The sequence below is a fragment of the Pistacia vera genome, unplaced genomic scaffold (assembly GCF_008641045.1).
Source record: "Pistacia vera cultivar Batoury unplaced genomic scaffold, PisVer_v2 Contig56, whole genome shotgun sequence".
Lineage (NCBI taxonomy): Eukaryota > Viridiplantae > Streptophyta > Magnoliopsida > Sapindales > Anacardiaceae > Pistacia > Pistacia vera.
In genome coordinates, this window is record NW_022196401.1 from 13,629 (window position 1) to 34,876 (window position 21,248).

The 21,248-nt window shown below is 37.7% G+C and overlaps 2 protein-coding genes across 2 annotated transcripts; one reads left to right on the plus strand and one right to left on the minus strand.

The window, feature by feature from the left end:
* The first annotated feature begins 12,409 nt into the window (after positions 1 to 12,409).
* Positions 12,410 to 16,926, plus strand: LOC116108245 (MACPF domain-containing protein NSL1-like). The gene is made up of 7 exons (XM_031394504.1): positions 12,410 to 12,836; positions 13,218 to 13,456; positions 13,653 to 13,839; positions 14,619 to 14,702; positions 14,817 to 15,000; positions 15,265 to 15,431; positions 16,086 to 16,926. Exons 1-7 carry the CDS (start codon positions 12,570 to 12,572, stop codon positions 16,773 to 16,775), a joined length of 1,818 nt encoding a protein of 605 aa, XP_031250364.1. The 5' UTR covers positions 12,410 to 12,569; the 3' UTR covers positions 16,776 to 16,926.
* Positions 16,927 to 16,940: 14 nt separating this feature from the next.
* On the minus strand, positions 16,941 to 20,578 carry LOC116108244 (pentatricopeptide repeat-containing protein At5g04780, mitochondrial-like). Its single transcript, XM_031394503.1, has 2 exons — positions 17,435 to 20,578; positions 16,941 to 17,129 (listed from the first exon to the last, which is right to left on the minus strand). The coding sequence occupies exon 1, from the start codon at positions 20,455 to 20,457 to the stop codon at positions 17,608 to 17,610; it is 2,850 nt and encodes a 949-aa protein (XP_031250363.1). The 5' UTR covers positions 20,458 to 20,578; the 3' UTR covers positions 16,941 to 17,129; positions 17,435 to 17,607.
* Between the last annotated feature and the right edge of the window lie 670 nt (positions 20,579 to 21,248).

Genomic DNA, 21,248 nt, shown 5'->3' on the forward strand with positions numbered 1-21,248 from the left:
GCTCGGAGTGTTCTGGCTTCACTTCTTCCTTCAAGCACCGTTCCATCTTTTAGGTTAGTAATTATTGTATCTATCTAGCTGTATCTCTGCCCTGTTACTAAGACTGGTTCATGTGGATTGAGGATGCTTGGACTTGGAAGGAATTTGACAGGTATCAAATCAGTCTTCTCTTGCTCATTGCAGAAAAGCTAGACAATCTAGAGCGTCGGCCACTGAATTCTTCTCCCTCAAGATTTGAAGAGTAGTGAAGGATTTGAATTGCTCAAGCTCATATTTCACCTGTCGGAGATAGGATGCTATTTTATCCTCCTTTACTTGAAATTCCCAAGAAATCTGATGGACTACGAGCTCGGAGTCGTTATATATCTTGATAGACTTTGCCTCTATTTCCTTAGCGAGGCGGATCCCCGTGAGCAGTGCCTTGTATTATGCCTCGTTGTTGGAGGTGGCGAACCCGAATCTGACTGTAGCTTTGATCGGGTTCCCTTCGGGACTTTCGAGCAAGAGTCTAGCTCCTACTCCCTTCTCAATAGGACTCGTCTACATACAAAGTCCATTGCCATAGATCGTCAAGCTTTGGTTTATGTTATTTGCTTATCTATGATGTGCTTGCCCCTGGCAAGCTTACTTCTCCCTAAAGCTAATAGGAAAATTCTGAAATGAAGTCTGCCAAAGCCTGACCTTTTATCGATGTTCTCGGGATGTACTTGATATCATGCTAACTCATTTTCATCGTCCACTAGATCAATCTGCCCGATGTCTCAGGCTTCTGCATTATTTTCCTCAACAAAAAGTTCGTCAGCACATGTATGGAGTGTGCTTGAAAATAGGGTCGTAGCTTCTGAGCGACAATGACAAGTGCATAGGCAAGCTTCTCCATCTCAAGGTATCTTGTCTCAATGTCGAGCAACCTCTTGCTTACATATAGACCTGGCAAACGGGCGGGCCAGGCGGGTACAGGCCGTGGGTAAAACGGGCATAGGTCCATGAGTTGACATATGCATGACTCGTACTCGCACTGTACCCGCCCTTGTAGGTACGAGTCGACCCGCAGGTCACCCACATATAATGGCATTTTCTGTAATTTTTTATTTTTACAGGTTTTTGTTATTCAAATTGCAATTTTTTCATTGTTTTTTGTTATTTAAATTGCATACTTGAAGATGTAAATTGTATTGATTTAAAAACTTGGTATAAAATTCCTTTATTAAGCTTAAATAACTTGGTTAATTAAATTAAATAAATAGATGATTAAATTAAATTTGATTAGATTTCACCAAACATCATTAATTCATTATCAATATTTTTTATATTTATATCAAACTTCACCATATAGAATTAGTAAACACTAAACACTAAACATACATAGTAATTACTAATTATTAATCGCTAAACATATAAAATTGTTCAACATTCAACATACATACATAGTAAACACTAAACACTAAACATATAGAATTGTTCAACATTCAACATACATACATAATAAACACTAAACACTAAACATATAGAATAGTTCAATATTCAACATACATACATAGTAAACACTAAACACTAAAATATTAAACATATAGAATTGTTCAACCAAACACTAAACAAACTAAGTCTTATCACACATTGACGGTGTTAGAAGCCGCCCTTGATTCTCTAATCTCCTTCTCCGCTGGCACTTCGGTTAATGGCACAATAAGCTGAGCATCATCAATTTCATGTTCTATAATTAACAAAATATAAGTTAACTATCGTAATATATTAACAAACTAAAATATTAAAACATGTAAAATATAAGTTAAAATGTAACCTTTGACTTCATATCCAGAAATTCATGTCCTAGTGCATATCAAAGACTATGCATTCTTCGGTAAAAGTGAACTTTGATATTTACTTAGTACTTTGCTACCAACACTGAAATTGGACTCCGAAGCAACATTTGTTATTGGTATACTCATCACATCACAGGCCATCATGGAAAGTATCGGGTATCGATTACTATTTTTCTTCCAATGGTCCAGGATATCCAGATTGCAAAATTTGATGTAATTAAACCTTGCCTTTCTCAAATAAGTATCCAATTCGGACTTCTTAGTAGCACTAAAGTCACTCTTGTAGTAGTCAAATTCCTGCACCATTTAAATATTTAAATTTAATAAAGCAAAATTACAAAATAAACAAAACCTTATTAATCACAAGAATATAAAAATATATAGGGAGTAGTGACTTACACAAATACTAAACAAACTAGTCTATGCCGAAGGACCGGTGAGAATCTCATTGCAATTTAGACCCTCATAAGCAGCAAAAAGCTTATACAACTCCTCCTTGACCAACTCCAACTTTCTTAATGCAACTATTGGGTCATCAACTTTTTTGTAACAAAATTCAACAAACTCAAACTTGAAATGTGGGTCCAAAATTGTTGCAATAGCTAACACAACATTATAAGAATCCCAATATTTGTCAAACTTTACTTTCATTTGACTTGCCATTGTACTAACAACTTCATCCCCATTTTCCATTTCTTCGTATAAATGCACTTGAACTCTCCACACATTTTTGAGGTACAAGTTTGTTATGGGGTATTGGGAACCCGAAAAAAAAGTAGTGATGTCATAAAATGGCTGCAAGAACTTGCAAATCCTCACCCCCTATCCCATTCTTCATATGAATGACAATTTTTATAATTGGGATCTATTAGTGACAAATGAACAAACACACGACAGTATATTAACGCAGTTTCAAGCATTAAAAAAGTGAAATTTCATCTTGTGGGAACATCCATTCGCAATGCTTTTGAGCTTATCACACCAATTTGTGTAGCAAGTTCTCCAAACTTGATTCTTTTAGCCTTACTTTCTTTAACATGTTTCACACTTTCACGAATCTTATGTAAAGCCACGCTGCTAACCTTTAACCCTTCTTGGACAATAAGATTCAAGATATGTGCACAACATCGCACATGAAAAAAAGAACCACCACATAATAAAGCATTTTGCACACAAAGTTAACTCTTTAAAATGTCTTCCATCTTATCATTATTACTTACATGTCTAATGTAAGAGAGAAGACTTTCTTTTCAATCTCTCAATCTTTTAAGAAATCATACACTATTTCTGACAAAAGAGCCTTTGAGTGTGGATGAGGAATATGGCAAAAATTAATAATTCTACTTTGTAACTCCCAATTATCATCAACATAGTGAGCCGTTAAAGAAATGTACCCATTAGTAATACAAGAACTCCAAATATCAGAAGTCAAGCATATTCTACCCAGAACCTTCTCTAAAGCAAGCTTAATCTTTTCCTTCTTCCTATAGTATATCTTTAAGCAATCTGCTTTAGCGGTTCCTAGTATAAGGCTTAACTTCATGATTCAAATAAATGTGGACATCCCTAATTCCTTTATGCTCCACTATTGAATATGGATAATTATGTTTTATGGTTCCTATTGCCATCTTCTCATGATAAATCTCTTGAGAAATCCTCAAACGTCTCAATTTAGTATCACAATCCATCATCAATTGATCTACACTACTAATGGTACATTTAGGAAAACCTTCCATATGACGCTTTAAATTCTTAATCCCATGAGTGGAACTACCATATGCATAAGACTTACTACAAATCAAACACCTTGCCCTCACATTCCCATTCTCTTCCATATATGTTGTAAATTGACCCCAAACATCTGAAACTTTACGTTTTTTTGGACAAACAGTATTACCACTAGAAGGAGGTTAACCTACGGCTACATTACGACCCTTTTTCTATAGTCTCGTTAAACAAATCTATAGACTCCTCCATGCCAAGCCAATCTTAAGGACACAACAGAGTATTTATATTTTAATTAATTAACCAATCATAACAATTCATCCAAAATAAAAACAAAACACTCTTATATATTTTACAAGCAAACCAGCCTTACCAAATGGCTGGATTTTTCCAACTCAACAGTCAACACTCCTCAACTTAAAAAACTAAAAATAGTAAGTTTTGGGACAAACTAACCTGGGTATAATTCAGATTTCAGAGGGTTCTTCTGTAACTCAGTATTGTTTGAACTCTAAAATAAAAATAACCTGCAAAACAGTAGTTATAAGTTAACATCTATGTTGAGTTATTAAAAATTAAAAATTAACATATGCAAAATAGATCAACCCAGGCTATAATTTAGGCATGCAAATCGAAGACCTAACATTTAGAGTTAATATAGTTTATAATTTAAATTAATTTGAACTCTCAGGCAGGCAAGAGAGAACAGAGCCTACAAGCTACAAACAAACAATAAGTTGATTCCATATTTGCATTCCTACATAGATTTTGAATTTGCAAAATATATTAACAAATCCAAGATGAATATAATCTCCAAATATAATAGACAGTCATCTGTACGACTGCTAACCTGAATAATTTTAATACAATTGAGAAAGCACTTCCATATTTTTGACAAAAAATGGTGCAAACACTATCAAGAAATCAACATCCAAAAAACAACTACATATTTAACTTGCTCATTTTCATACAACAAGGAAGCACAGAGAATCACAACTGCTCCAAAAATCACGTCCAAACAATTACCAAGGTAAACAACATACCTTACTTTTAGTCTCAGATGGCTACAACGTTGGTGTGACAGCGACAGAGATTGGAAGATTGAGCTGCAATGAAGGTGTGAGGCGACAAGGGCGTGGGAGAAAGCTTTTACTGAGAGTGACTGGGCGACAGAGAGAGAGATGCTGTTGTTGGGAGAATGAGAGTAAAAGCTGCTGCTGTTCGAGTGAGGCGGCGTTGGAGTGAGAGAGAATGAGAATGAGAGGAGAGCTGCTATTGTTTTATCGTTGGCTTGAGTTTGGGAGCTGCCGTTCATCGGCGTGAGTGAGCTGTAAGCGTGAGAGAGTTGAGAGTTGAGATTGAGTTTGAGAGAATGAGACTGAGTTGAGTGTTGTTTAATCATCAGACTAGGTTTGGGAGCTACCATTCGTCGGTGTGAGTGAGCTGTGAGCATGACTTCGTAAGAGAGTTGAGAGTTGAGATTGAGTTTGAGAAAATGAGACTGAGTTGAGTGTTGTTTCATCATCGGCCTGGGTTTGGGAGCTACCATTCGTCGGTGTGAGTGAGCTATGAGCGTGACTCTGTGAGAGAGTTGAGAGTTGAGATTGAGTTTGAGAGAATGAGACTGAGTGAGTCCTGTTTTTTTTTTTTTTTCAGTTTGAGAGTTAGGGTTTGTTAATTTGTTTTGACTTTTGACTTGATTAATTATTCATTTATTTTGAATTATAATTATTGATTTTTTTTTTTAATTCAAGTGTGGGTACCTGCGGACATTACCCAGGCCACTCGCAATTTTCACGAGCAAGTCGGGTACTGGTAACTTTGAAACAGGTATTTTAAAGGGATACCCGTACCCACCTATTACGTTTGGGTACCTGTTGACCCATGGGTACGGGCTCTCTTTTGCTAGGTCTAATTATATAGTACACTGGCCACTGCACTCTCCCTTCTTTGCATACCAAAGGCGCAATGATCATGTACTTAGATATCGATAAATATAGTAGCAGCGGTTTGCCCTGAATGGGCTTTGATAGCAAAGGAGGCTGCCCTAGATGCTTCTTCAATTCCTGGAATGTTTTCATGTTTTCTCGTACTCCTCTGTCTACTTGAAACCATTTTTTCTCTTCAGGGTCTCAAAGAATGATAGGCACCTATCTGTGGCTCGAGAAATAAACCTGTTAAGTGCGGCCACATGCCCTGTCAAGCTTTGAACCTGTCTTTGCCAGTCGAGCTTTTCATGTCCAGAAGAGCTTAAATCTTTTCTGGGTTGGCTTCGACACCCCGCTGATTGACTAGGAAACCCAAAAACTTTCTCGAGCTTACTCCAAAAGCACACTTCAGAGGATTGAGTCTCATTCTATATTTTCTAAGGATGTCAAACATTTCCCCCGAGTGCTCTGTGGCTTTCGACGACCTTCGATTTGATGAGCGTGTTGTCAATATACACCTTCATCGTTTTGCCAATTTACTTTACGAATATCTTGTTCACCAAATGCTGGTAGGTCGCCCCAATATTCTTCAAGCCAAACAGCATAACCTTGTAACAGGAAATACCCCGCTCAATAATAAATGAGGTTTGTTCTTTATCGGGCTGATACATTGGATTTGGTTGTATCTCGAGTATGCATCCATGAAGCTGAGTAATGCATTCCCTATTGTTGCATCTGCTAACTAGTCAATCTGGAGCAGCGGAAAGCTATCTTTGGGACAAGCTTTATTCAAATTTGTGAAGTCGAAGCAAGTCCACCATTTGCCATTTGACTTTTTAACCAAGACTGGGTTGGCAAGCCAGTCTGGGTATTTCACTTCCCTGATGAAGTTGATGTTCAAGAGTTTATCAACTTCATCTTTGAGTGCTTTGGAGCGCTCTGCATCCATAGATCTTCTCTTTTGTCAAATTGGTTGAGCTGTTGGGTCGACGTTCAACCTGTGGCACATTACCTTGGTGATGATCCCTACCATATCTGCATGTACCCATGCGAATACGTCGATGTTTTTCTTTAGGAACCCCACCAAACTATCAGCCAGTTCTTTGCTTAGATTGCTACCAATTTTAACACACGAGTTAAGTCTTCCTCACTAACAGATACTTCTCGTAGCTCTTCTATTGGCCCTACTGCATGCTCTTTTTTATGGATGTAAGGATCTATGGTGTCTTCCAAAGGTCTGGGGTTTGGCTCAGATTCTGTGATGATCATGGTTCTCGAGAGTGGCCATTTTAATGCAACATGAATAGCTTGGTTGTAGCACTCTTGAGATTCTTTCCTACAGCTCCTGATTGTTGCAACCTCGCCTGGACTTGGGAATCTCATTACTTGGCAGCGCACCGAAGTGACTGCACTCAGATCATCCAAGATCGGTCTTCCAAGAATGACATTGTAAGTGGTTAGGCAATCCACCACTAGGAATTCTACCATGACCATCTTGATTTTGGGTTCTGCCCTTAAGGTCACGGGCAAGTCGATTGTTTCCTTGAGAACTAGGCTATCATCAGTGAATCCATAAAATGGTAATGGGCATGCCTTCAAGTCTATCTGTGAATAGAGGTGGAAAATTTGGGCCGGGTTAGGCGGGTCAACCCTAACCCGGCCCGGGAAAATGAGGGTTAAGCCCGGACCATCAAGATGGCGGTCCGGGTTGACCCTAACCCGGCAACAACCCCCGGGCGGGCCGGGTTGCACAATGGCAACCCGCAACCCGGCGGGTTGCTATTTTGTCTCTTTTGCAAGAGACCCGGCGGGTTGCAACAGCCAACCCGTCGGGTTGGCCGAAAAAAATAAAAAAAAATAAAAATTTTTATTTTATTTTTCAAATTACCCCTTTACCCTTGAAATATAGCCGTTGAAAGGGTCTTTTTCGTCATTTCTCTTTCCCATTTTTTCCTATAAATTGGCCCTAAGTTCTCACATTTTTCTCACAACTCAAATTCTCTCATTCTCTCATATTCTCTAATCTCTAATCTCTCAATTATTCATTTATTAGTTTTTGCAATTTGCTCATATTTTAATTTTTATTAGTTTTTGCAATTTTTAATTCATATTTCCAATTTTCCAAATTCCAATTTCCATACTCCAATAAGTCTAATTTTTCTTATATTATAATTTTATTGTATCAAAATTGAATTAATATTTGAAATGTTAACAAACAAAAAAATTGAATTGAATTATTGATATTAGAAAAGTTAATTAAAAACAATTATATTTATAATTATTTATTTGAAAAGTTAAATAAAAAAACAAAAAAAACAAAAAAAAAAGGAAAATCGGGCTAACCCGGCCCAACCCGCCACCTAACCCGGCGGGTTAGGGCTGGCGGGCCGGGCTGGGCCAGCCATTTTGGAGAAAATGGCGGGCCTAACCCGGCCTGCCTTTGTTGGCGGGCGGGTTAGGCCCGGCCCGCCAAACAAAGTAACCCGCCGCGGGCCGGGCCGGGCCGGGCCGGGCGGGTTACTTTTCCACCTTTATCTGTGAACCTCATTTCTCGAAAAGCTCCCGAGAAGATGATGTTCACTGTACTACCTTTATCAACCATCACCCTTAGTACTCTGGCATTACCGATCCTTGCTATGATTATAATCGCATCATGATTATGGCGAAGAGATTCTTCACATTCCTCCACGGTGAATCCTACCACCTCGCTCTCTTACCTGGGCCGCTTCTACGACTTCTGTTCACAACTTATCACTTGAGGGACCAAGTCTGTTTTGGCCTCTCGATCATATTGCTCGCGAGAGCGCCTTAAGCTCCTTGCAATGTCAGGACTCCCGTAGATCATGTCTACCAAAACTTCATTGTTGGCGTTGGTCGGGGCTTGCTGGATCTAGTTATTTTGCTCGCCAGTATTTTCGCTAGCAGGCGCCTCCTTAACAAACTCTTTTAGGTGGCCCCTTTGAATCAGATCCTCAATGGCATCCTTTAAAGCCCGGCACTTGTTGGTGTTCTGCCTAATGTCCCAGTGGTATCGACAATACTTCTGCCAATCTCTTCTGCCCGAAGCCCCCTCTTTTCTTTTGGAGGGAGTAGTCACTTAACCTCACGGGAGACTTCATATATATGAGCTATATCTTGAGTGACGGGGGTGTATTCTGCATATCGCGAGAAGGGTTGCCTTTCCTTGCGATTTTTCTCTCTTCTACTTCTTTTGGAACCTGTTACGGTCCTAGTCATTACGGTCTTAGCCCATTTGTTTATCTGATGGACGATCTTGTCGCCTATCTGGGGCTTTTCGCGACGAGCTTTTGTCTAGGGCAACTAGCAAGGTTTCCACTCGCTGATGCTTAGCAGCCATCAGATAAAATTTTGCCAATCTCACATGGTCTTCACTTTGGAGCTCTTTCCACATCTCCGTTTGCGGCCTGATGCCCGCGATTAACAAAGTTCGGATTGAATCTTTAGGTGCATCTGCAACCTTTGTTCGCTTGTTTTGGAATCTTGTTAAATACGAGGTTAGTGTTTTGTCTCTCTCCTGATGAATGTTGCTCAAGTATCTGAGCAACATTATGAATTATCTCCTTGCTTGGAATTGCTATAAGTATAGCGTAGAGAATTGTTACCAAGAACTAATGAAGTTCACCTTGAGTCTTTTGTACCACCTCTTGGCATCCCCTACAAATTTGACCGCAAAGCAGTGACACTTTGCCAAGTCACAAACCTGGTGTAGCGGTAGTTGAAAGTGTCGAGGTGGTCTCTAAGATCTCCTTTCCCATCAAACTTACTCTCTGGTGCCCTGAATCCTTGGGGAAGCGGGGCCTAGTGAACTTCCTCTATGAAGGGAGAGCTCACTATCTCTTTGGCCGCATTGTTCTGGCGGGCTCTAAGATTGTCAAGCATTTTCTGCACCCAATTTAAGTCTTTATTGTGAGGATTACCTTGGCTAGCTCTATTCAGCCTTACCTCGAGCAGGTGAGTTCACAAGTTTATTGCTTGTGAACCCCTCCATTATGCGCATTGATGTGCAAGGTTGAGTCATGATGGTTGGGCTGGTAGGTGCTACCAGGCTTATCGATCCGTTGCTCACAACGTTGGTTATAACTAGAACGTCGATCATTGCCAGATTGGCGCACATGACTCATCTCGCGAGCTTGCGAGAATTGAGCCAACCTTAGGCGTCGATTAAAACTGGTACACTGACGCTGGGGATATCGCTGAGCAGGTCAGGTATTCCTCTACCGACCATTATCTTGGTCCTCTCCTATGGGCTATTTGCTCGGTCGCCTCTCGGGGTTAGTTTGCCTGTGGGACTCTCATTCTTGTAAGAAATGTTCCCGGCGATGTCGGGATCGTTGGTCGTGTCTCGGTGCCTACGAATCAGATTGGTCGTCGGCTGAGTTCTGACCTATTAGGGTGACGTCGGTGAAGCGTGGCTGGCCAAGGTCTTAGGGGGCCAGTTGCTGATTTCTTAGCTCAGTCACGTTTTGTTGCACAGCCTGTGCGACCATCGTTCTGATCATCTCCACCAACTGACCATTCTCGGGATTTAATGTCCCTACCCCTAGCTGGTTTGCAGCCTGCTACACCGGTGGCACTAGTGGTCAACACCCGATGACATCTTGGTGCACCTCTTGGTGGGTGATCTCCACGTTGTCGTGATTCCTGGTAGTGGTCTTTGATCTGGTTTGTACCATCGTGGGCCTTGAGTGGTCGGGTTATTGGATTTGGCTTGCCATAAATTTTGAAATTTAAAGGAGGCCCTCATTCTAGCGCCGAAATGTTGATGCAAAAATACACCAACTAGAGCGATCTAATTGACCTTAACGAGATCGGAACTAATGTATGTGTGATTACAAGTAACCAGAAATGCTTAAACGGAAAAATGCAATAAAGTAAATGGCAAAATGAGTTTTTAAAGTAGTTCGGCGAGTTATACTCTTGAGGCTACGTCCATTGTTTTTGTATTTGCTGTGAGAGTTTACAATAATAATCCTAAAACAATTTGCTAACCACTTTCTCATCGTTGAAGGGGGTTTATATACAGATTTTGTATAAAGGAAAGAGCGAAAATAAATGGATTACAATTAAGATTGAAATACAAATCCGATATTCTCGCGATTGAGCATTGAGATTTCTGTCGATTTGATCCCTTCCGTGATATCTGGGATCTACAGTTATCTGTGAATTGATTGAAAAACTGTAAGGATTGGTCGCGACTAGCTTGTGTTAGGTCGAGCTATAACTCGACGCTTATGCTGAGTCGGACAATAAATTAAATCAAATAGATTCTGGATCGAGCTATAACCTCGCAATTCTCCGAGCTTGACGGAAAAATCACACACAACAATACTCTAATGTAATGTTATAATTAATTAAGTAATCATACTATAAATCTATAATTTAATGTTATAATTAATTAAGTAATCATTTAATTATATAATGTTATAATTAATTAAGTGATCATATTATAATGTAATGTTATAATTAATTAGATAATCATACTATAAATTTATAATATAATATAATAATTAATTAAATTTCAATACGTATTGTATTCATGTTTGTAATGGAATATTATAATTAATTAAGTAATCATTTGTTTATAATGTAATATTATAATAAATTAAGTAATCATTTGTTTATAATGTAATATTATAATAAATTAAGTAATCATAATATAAATCTATAATATAATGTTATAATTAATTAAATTTCTAATCATTTAATTAAGTAATGTACTAAATTACTAATGTAGTAGATTACTAATGTTTATAATGTAATGTTATAAACTTATAATTAATTAAGTAATTATTCAACTAATAATATACTAATGTTTATCAATTTATCATATATAATTAATTAATTATTAATTTACTATAGATATACTTAAAACTTGATAATTAAAGTAAATAACTAACTATTATATTATTGTTCAATCAAATATACTATTTTATTCAAAAAAATTCTTTTAATAACATTAAAACACTTTTAATTGGATCCTAATTCTAATTATACACTTAATTAATCAAAACTTTAATATTATAATATATTAAAGTTTTTTATATGTAAAAATTTTAATATATATATTGATTGAAGTATATATATTACTATATATATATATATATTCGATTAGGTTATTATAATGTATATTAAAGTTTTTTATACTATGTAGTTTATATGTATAATTCTATATATATATATTGTAAAAATTTAATTTTTTTCATTTTAATTTTTTTATATGTAAAATTATCTAGAACCCCCATTATTTACAGATATTTGTTTCAACCCAGGTTTCAAAACATGTTCCAATCCAGGTACCGGCCCTCGGTTCTAAACAGGTTTCAAACTGGGTACCTACTTCAAGTTCTTTTCCCCGATTCCGGTTTCGGTTCTGGCACATATAGGAACCGAAATTGGAATCAGAATCAGAACCGCACAGTGTCGGTTCCAAAAAAATGGAACCAGAATCTACCCACACAGTGTCTGTTCTGGGTAGGTTCTAGTTCTACCCGCTACCTATGCTCACCCCTAATTACTTGATAACCAAACTGGATAATTAAGTATTATAAGATGACATAACCTCAATGATCCTATATAACCCCCAACCAAACATCCCCTAATGGTTAACTAACAACAGGGTAATTTTTGTTATTTCTGAAATCTTATGAGAGGTTTGTCATTTTATTAAACTTTAGGGGCTCAAGAAAGCCCGAAACACTTTTGGCGGGTGAAATCCACCGTTTCAGTTGTGCTTAAAGAGCAGAAAGTGTCTCTTCTCGGTAAAAACATTAACTTTAATTGAACTGTATACAACACGTTGCCACGTGGCAAGAAGAAAAGACAGCCGCCAACCACCTTGGTAAGTCTTCTTGTCTACATTAAAATTGTCAGAAAGTCAAAATTCAAAGCCACTAGCATCATCAATTAACAAACAACGACGAAAATAAAATATTTGTAAAAACTTCTCAAACCAAAGACCACTTCAATGGGTCTTCTCCTTGTTGCCTTAAACCAAAACGCACCTAAACCTCTAAAAAACCCACAAATCTCTCTTACGTTATTTCTTTTCATCGCCTTTTGATAATAAGAATCAATGGCGGCCTCGCATCGCCTGGACCCCCAGTCTGCGGCGGAGAAGGCTGTCTCGGTCATCGGATTCGGCTACGATTTGTGTTCTGATGTCCGGTTAACTGCATGCAAACCGGGTCCTTCAGGCTCCAGGTTGATTGAAATGGATCAAACCAGGACTCGAGATCTTGTTTTTCCTGGTGGGGTTGTTGTTAAAAACGTCTGCAGCTCCATCAAGTGTGATAAAGGCGAGCGGACAAGGTTTCGTTCTGATGTTCTCTCTTTCAATCAGGTGATTTTTGAGTTTTTTTTTTTCGTTTTGTTTTAATGAAGAAAAAGCTTTGTGCGTGCTTAAAGTATTTAGTACTTAGTAGTTTGAGAAGTGACATGGATGGTATAAGTTTAATGGAGTAAATTTGGAAAGTTTGAGATGTTTTTTGGTTAGTGGTAACTGGTAATGTTTCCTAAAGGGGAAAGATTTCTTTTGGGAACTATTTTTTTTTTTTTTTTTCTGTTTTCTTTTTAATTGAATAATGTTGATGAAGAAGGAAGAAACAATTTTTGTTATTAAAGATGGTTAATTGGGGAGTTTTCTCTAAATTTTGATCGATAAAAGTTTGATCAGAAAGTATAAATTCTGACTTTTGTGTGTGTTCATTTTGAATTATTATAGATGTCAGAGAAATTCAATCGGGAGATGTCGTTATCCGGTAAAATTCCATCGGGTCATTTTAATGCAATGTTCCTCTTCAATGGGTGCTGGCAGAAGGATGCATCTGCAGCAAAAAGTCTTGCTTTTGATGGTTGGTTCATATCATTGTATAATGTTGAATTGGCAAGATCTCAGGTTGTGTTGTCTGAGCAAGTGAAACAAGAAGTGCCTACTTCATGGGACCCTGCCGCCCTTGCTGAGTAAGTACTTGAAGCTAAAAGCTCAACATTGAAGTAAAGCTGCAATATAATTCAAAAACAAGTCTAGCTTACTTTGGAGTTGAAAGCTTATCAACAAATCCAAACGATTTAATGTTTTCTGTTATGCCTTTTTTTCTCCCATATAATGTATGATACTCCTTCTGCATACAATCTAATTTTTAAAATGATTTTCCAGGTTCATTGAAAAATATGGTACTCACATTGTTGTTGGGGTAAAGATGGGTGGTAAGGATGTAGTTCACGTAAAGCAGTTACGGAATTCAAACCTTTTGCCCCCTGAAGTGCTGAAATCTTTAAAGCAATTAGCTGATGAGAGATTTTCTGAAGAGGCAAACCCTGCTCAAGTGTCAGGAAACATGAAGGTAAGAAGAATTATAGAATCATTGCGACCCCTATTGCAAAGTGGTAATGTATTTTTGTGTCTTTATGATGCTTCGATGCTTCAAAGGGAGGTAAGAGGAGAGTAGACATTGACAAGTTGCTAGATGTAGGAAAGTTGGCCACTAAGTAAAGATCCATCATACAAGTGAAATTCTATTTCTTGAAGCTTTCAAACAAGTGAAACCCTGCTAAACTGTCAGGAAACATGAAAGGGCTTATATCTCTACTTTTAGCTTGAAGTCTTCGTATAAATAAAAAATCACACTCTTATTACCTTTAAAAAAAAAAAAATGCACGAACTTCAACTTGGGGGATGGTACCATATCAGCCAGCCCGTTGGGTAAGTTAATTATATAATGAGAATTGATCCTCTGTGTTTTTTCATAAGCAGTGCTGCTAAAATCATAAATCGTTATATAGTTGTCTTTTCCTCCGCTGATACTCCTGATATGAGACTAATTTGCAATGTGTTTTGAAATTGTCTGTGATATGTCTGCATAATTTGCAGTCCTTATATAAGCTTTTTAAAAGCAATCTTATCTTTGGTCATTATGTCTGTGAGATTTGCTAACTAAGTAGCAGTGAAGAAATTAAGGTGAATAGGATGAAACATTAGTTAAAAATCATATTACTGAACCTGCATATACATTTTTGAGCCATTGGTTTGTCTAAACTTGAAAGATGTTAATTTGTGAAAGGGCAATTGTGACAATGAGAAGGAAAGTAATTGTTCTAAGTTAACGTTCTTCTTTTGCTTTAGGATGAATATCCAAATTCTTGGAATCTCCAGGGACCGTATGCTACCACTATTAGGCCACCCATTGTCAATCATTCCAAGAATAATGTAAGTTTCTTGATATTTCTTTTACTAACTTGTTTCTTAAACTGAAACCAAAAAAAAAAAAAGGCAGTATGCTTTGTGTAAATAAGATATGAAAGATCGTATATCTCTTGTCAGGATATGATGAGCATTCTCATCCGAAGAGGAGGTGTTGATCTTAATCAGAGTCATAACCAGTGGCTTTCGACCATATCACAGTCGCCTAATGCCATATCAATGTCCTTTGTGCCTGTAACATCACTTTTGGCTGGTGTCCCAGGCACTGGATTTCTGACTCATGCGGTGAATTTGTATCTCCGATGTGAGTGTCTATGAATCTTTATCTATCTGTTTTTTCTCTCTATGTTTTTTCTATTACATATCTAATTTTAGATGCTTGACGATATCAGTTGGTAGCTGATCTTAATTCACCTCCATCATAATAAAATTGAACCATGGGAATTAGCCAAAGTACCAAATATTAGAGCTTTAAGCTTAGGAAAATAAAATAAATAAGCATGTTCCTCTACAGTGGTAGTTGTTTCAGAATACTGTTATTGTCTCTAATAGATGCTAAACCATGCAGATAAGCCACCGATCGAGGAACTCCATCAATTTCTAGAATTTCAATTACCTCGGCAATGGGCTCCAGTGTATGGTGATCTTCCTCTGGGTCTAAGGCGCAGGAAACAAGCATCCCCATCCCTTCAGTTTACTTTTATGGGCCCCAAGCTTTATGTGAATACCATGCAGGTAGCATCTAAAATCAGCCATGCAACTAATTGTAGTTTTTGGAATGCTTTGTGATAGCATCTTATGCATTCTTAATCATGCAAAGCACATGTATTGTTTAAGCTCTTGACTGGGAGAGTTTATGGAGTAAAAATTCTTGGGAGTATGAATTAATAAATCTTGCCCTGTAAATGGCTCGAATCAACCATATCAACTATGAAGGAAAAGAAAACTTATATGTTTGTGTGTATCGGATGTTATGTCTTCAATACTTTGAGGTGTCTCATTATATTTGTTTTCTTGAGCCTTTTACCACTTTGGTGGAATCTTCAGATCCTAGGAACTTACCACAAGTTTTATGAGGTCTGCTCTGTATATCCCTTATATTATGGGGTTGTCCCTTCTCTGCCATTTTTATACACAGTTGAAAAAGATTTGGTCATTCAAAATATAGCGTATTCTAAGTTTGAATTTGGTAGTTAAATTACCTATCTCACTGAAAAGGCATTTAGGATACTATAATTGTACTGTATTTTGCCTAAGGTCTTAGATGCCTGTTATGTCTACATAGCTTTAAAGATCTATGATTTTGTTTCATCAGTATGTAACTGTTTCATACCTTTCTTATTCTACCAAAGTTTTAGCTGTCCTGGTTACTAAATCAGTGATATGCAGGTTGATTCTGGAAATCGGCCAGTGACAGGAATCCGCTTGTACTTGGAAGGTAAGAAGAGTGATCATCTAGCAATCCATCTTCAACATCTCTCAACTGTTCCCCAGACCCTGCAACTCACAGATGATCATAGTTACGAACCAATTGATGAGCCAGCTGAACGAGGCTACTATGAACCAGTCAAGTGGAGCATATTCTCACATGTGTGCACTGCTCCAGTACAGTACAATGGTGCCCGCTTTGATGATTGTGCCTCAATTGTGACAAAGGCCTGGTTTGAGGTTAAGGTTATTGGGATGAAAAAGGTGCTCTTCCTGAGACTTGGATTTTCAATGGTGGCATCTGCAAAGATCCGGAGATCTGAATGGGATGGACCCTCAACCATGTCTCGGAAATCAGGAGTTTTCTCAATGTTGATCAGCCAAAAGTTTAGTACTGGATTGAGTCAACCTGAGAAGCCACCAGAGAAAGTGGATTTGAATTCGGCTGTTTTCCCAGGTGGCCCTCCACAAAAGGCGCCAAAAATGTCAAATTTTGTTGATACAAAGGAAATGGTCAGGGGTCCTGAGGACCCGCCTGGATATTGGGTGGTTACTGGAGCCAAGTTGTGTGTAGAGGATGGCAGAATCTCAATCAAAGGGAAGTTTTCGTTGTTGACCATAATGTCAGAGGACTCTATGCTGTTGATGTGAGTAGATTTGAGTAGGGAGCAAAAAATATTTATTTGTTGCTGTAAATGTTATCATGTACATCACTTCTTTAATATCACATTGGATAGATATCAATTGGCATAAGCAAGCCTGGTTTGACAATGTTGATATACACAAATATTCATGAAATGTATTCTTCATTCTTGCACCTTCATTTGACCTTGAAGCTTATAGCACATACAATATTTTATACCTAAATAAGGAAGGATTGAATATAGCTTGAGGCAACTGTGGAAGGATGGTATGCAGTCCAAAACCATATCTCAGGAAACAGTCATGATAAAATTGCTGTCATTGATCAAGTCCATCTTAGCTTGAAGGAGATATTGCTGAGAACTAGATTAAAAAAAAAAAAAAAATTGAGAATCAGAAAGGGTGGAAATTGCACTCAATTCTATATACATGTTTGATTAGATAAGAAATGGGAACATGTGGAATTCTATCCAGAATTAAAAGAAAATAACAAGTCAATTCATGACCCTCGGTATCAGTTGGCTTGAAAGTAAAATTTAGCATTCTTGACCCTTGGAATTATAAATGTTGGTACCACCGGCAGACAGACAGCTAATATAAGAGGGAAAGCCAAAAGCAGAAAAGCAGAAGCATAATTCTTTCAACAGTGGAGAAGAAATGGAACTCACCATTTATAAATGAATGCTAATAAGCCGATACATTAACTATGGTACAAAATCTTGTTTTAAATTAATTAAGAGAGAGAGTGGTTTATAGCAGGTCTCCAATATCCCCCTCAATGAGTGCATAGAGGCGGTTAGTGCAAAAGGAGTGCAAAGAATAATGTTAACTCCTCAAAATGCTACCAGTAATCTCCACAAGAACATGAACCACCTCTAAAATGGTGGAATCTGTTTATGTCTCTCACTATAATTTCCCTTGACACAATTTTTGAAACGAACTTGAACACTGTATGGCAGTCCACACAGATTCGAAGATTTTTTTTCACCCTAATGGTAGCTAGTGGTGGAGTAGCGATCAACCCAAAAGCCACTGCAAGTTTCTCACTGTGGTGAAATAGAAGCTGTTCCTTTTCACTTCGTTCCACATCATGCAGATCAATCTCTACCATGGGAACATAGCCAGCTTTATTTAAAAGGTCACTTAGCTCATCAAGCTTTTCATAGATTTCCTCGCTTCTAGCATGATTTCTGTCTCCTACTATGAAGGTGTATATCTTGTCTTTCACTTCAATCCAACTTATCCCAGGCTCCTTCTTCACCTTACTGTCTTTCATAAGTCTTCTAACCTTTGCTACATTTTCCCACATGCCAGCCGATGCATAAAGGTTTGCAAGAAGAATGTGGGTGCTGGATTTCTCCGGTTCTAGAGCAAAAAGCATCTCAGCAGCATGTTGGCCAAGTTCAACATTCTTATGGATTCTTGCAGCTCCAAGAAGTGCACCCCAAACAGAGGCATTTGCTTGAAACGGCATTGTATTTACAATCTCCATTGCTTCATCTAATTTCCCTGCTCGGCCAAGCATATCAATCATGCAAGCATAATGCTCTTGCATAGGTGTAATTCCAAACAGCTTCTCCATTGATTCAAAATACTGTTTGGCTTCAGTTAACAAACCTGCATGATTGCATGCACACAGGACACTAACTAAAGTAATGTGATTGGGGGGTATACTGGCCTTAAGCATCTTATCAAATACTTGCAAAGCCTCTTTTCCATGCCCATGTTGAGCAAGACCTCCAATCATTGCAGACCATGAGATTATTCCTCTCTCAGGTATCTCAATGAAAGCATGATCTGCATCATCTATGCTCCCACATTTGGAATACATGTTAACTAGAGAGTTTCCAGCAAAAATATCTGACATGAATCCATACTTTATGATGTGAACATGTACTTGCTTCCCTTGTTCATATGCTGATAGATTTGCACATGCATTCAGGAGAGAACTGCAAATAAAGGAATCTGGCTTGATCCCCCTATCTAGCATTTCCAAATAGAACTTTAGAGCCTCTTCACCTTGTCCATATTGGGCATAAGCTGAGATCATTGATGTGAAAGCCACTAAATCTACAACCAGGGGTTCTCTGAATACTTTTTCAGCAGCTTGTATTTGACCACATTTTCCATATGTATCAATAAGGCTGTTTACAACGTAATTATCAGATTCAAACCCTGATTTCACAGAAAGTGCATGAACTTGCCTACAAACATTGATACCCTGAAAACTAGCAGCAGATTTGAGGACAGTAGATAAGGTTGTCTCGTTGAAACCTACTCCCTCCCTGTACATCAAAGGAAAAAGTGATACAGCTTCTATGTGTTCACCAATTTGTGAATGTCCAGAGAGCACGGCATTCCAAGCAATTAAGTCCTTCTCTGGCATCAGATTGAAAGCCATTCTTGCATCATCCATCAAATTACACTTGGCATACATATCCACAAGTCCAACACCCACAAAAGAATCAGATTTTACATCCATCTTTATGAAGCTACTGTGCAACTGTCTACTCAATTCCTTGAGCCCCATTCCAGCACAGGCTTTAAATACACTCGATAAAGTAAACATATTTGGATATGTTCCAGAATTTTTCATTTGCTGAAACAATTTTAAAGCCCAATCATGGTACTCATGAAGAACGCAACCAGCAATCACGGTGTTCCAAGAAACAATATCAGGATGTGCAATTTCCCCAAAAACGGCAACAGCATCTTCAAGAATCCCTATTTTTGCATACATGTCAACGAGAGCATTTGCTGAGAATGGATCTGAATCATACCCAAGCTTTATCAAGAACCCATGAATTTTCCTCCCCTTTCCACTATCCCCCAAACTGGTGCAAGCATTTATCATACCTGACATACTAAACTCATTAGGTCTTATTCCACTAGAAACCATTTCTTGAAACAGATCAACTGCTTCTTTACAAAAATCACTCTGCACATAACAAGAAAACAACCCATTCCACGAAACAACACTTCGTTCTGGTATTGCATCAAAAAGTCTTCTCGAATCTACAAAGTCCCCACATTTAGCATACATAACAACCAAACTATTTGCAACATACTCATCAAACTCAAAACCTGTAACCACCACAACCCCATGAACCTGCAGCCCTACCTTCAGGTCCTTCTTTATAGTACAAGCCTTAAGTACACTAGGAAAAGCGAACTCATTACACTTAAGGCCCAACAAATGCATCTCTTGGAAAGCCAAAATTGCTTCTTCACCAAGTCCATTTTTAGCATACCCAGATATCAAAGCAGACCAAGAAACCAAATCTAGTTCAGGACTTCTATCAACCAGTTTACGAGCATACCCAAAAAATCGACATTTAGCATACAAATTAATCAAAGGGTTTGTAATCTTTGGGTCTTTAGATAATCCAAATTTGGTTAGATGGGCATGGATTTGCATGCCTGGGGTTAAGGACTTCGAAATAGTACATTGTGATAAGAGTTTAGAGTAGGGTATTGAAGTGGGTGTGAAACTGAAACTGAAATTATTGTTCTGGGCTAAGCATAATAGAGTGTTGGTTTGTGGGTTTTCAATGAATATAGAGGAGGTTTGGATGAATTTAAATTGGGTTTTGAAAGAAGAGGGATTTTTAAAAGTTAGGTAAAGTCGTTGGTAATGATGTTTGTGGAGGGAATTCGAAAGGCTCAATAGCTTCATAGTCCATTTGATCATTAATCAGCTTTGGTGGTATTACAGTTTGCTTTTAAATCTCAAGCCGGGTCGATTTTACTAGCCTTGTATATCGTCTTCGTCCCCGACTTAGAATCAGATAACTGGATTAATTGAGCCAGACATTCACTATATACGGATCTTAGCAATCAAGTTCTTTGTTATGAGAATTATTCGAACAGCAGGACGTATTAAATCAACCAATAAAACCAGATATTTTATTAATTTCCTAGATTTTTCATTATATAAAAGATCAAGAGATCAAGAGTTCCTTTGTGAAATTATTACTTATTTTACGTTTGAACAATTTTACCCTTCTCCTTCAATTAACCCTAAACCCTAAACTTCTTTATATTTTTTTTTTATCCTTCTCTCTTCTTTCGTCTCCTTAATAGTTTTAGATTTATGTTTTTTGTATTGGTTTTTATGTGTTTAAGGGTATATATTATGTTGCTATGTGTTTAATATAAGTGAAATAATGGACATTTAAGAAAAAGAAAAAGAAAAACTTGCACTTTAAATAGACATAATTGATTATAATGATATTAATCTGGTTCAAATGTGGTTTTTTAATACTATAAAGTTATATTAATATTTTAGATAATATATAGTACAATAGATTATATGTAAACTGTTATGCCTGGGAAAGTAAGGGCTGACGTGGGAGGGTCACGTGGAGAATGACCTGCTCCCGTCAGAACAACAAACACACGTCAGGCCTACCAAACGATATGGAGCTCCCACGCGTCCATTTCCCTGCTGTAAACCGTGCGAAGTCAGCTTGGGAAGAAGGT

Coding starts and splice junctions, on each gene's coding strand:
- LOC116108245 (XM_031394504.1), top strand. CDS start 12,570: ATGGCGGCCTCGCATCGCCTGGACCCCCAGTCTGCGGCGGAGAAGGCT. Junction 13,840..14,618: donor AAGTGTCAGGAAACATGAAG/GTAAGAAGAATT, acceptor CTTTTGCTTTAG/GATGAATATCCAAATTCTTG. Junction 14,703..14,816: donor TCAATCATTCCAAGAATAAT/GTAAGTTTCTTG, acceptor ATCTCTTGTCAG/GATATGATGAGCATTCTCAT.
- LOC116108244 (XM_031394503.1), bottom strand. CDS start 20,457: ATGATCAAATGGACTATGAAGCTATTGAGCCTTTCGAATTCCCTCCAC.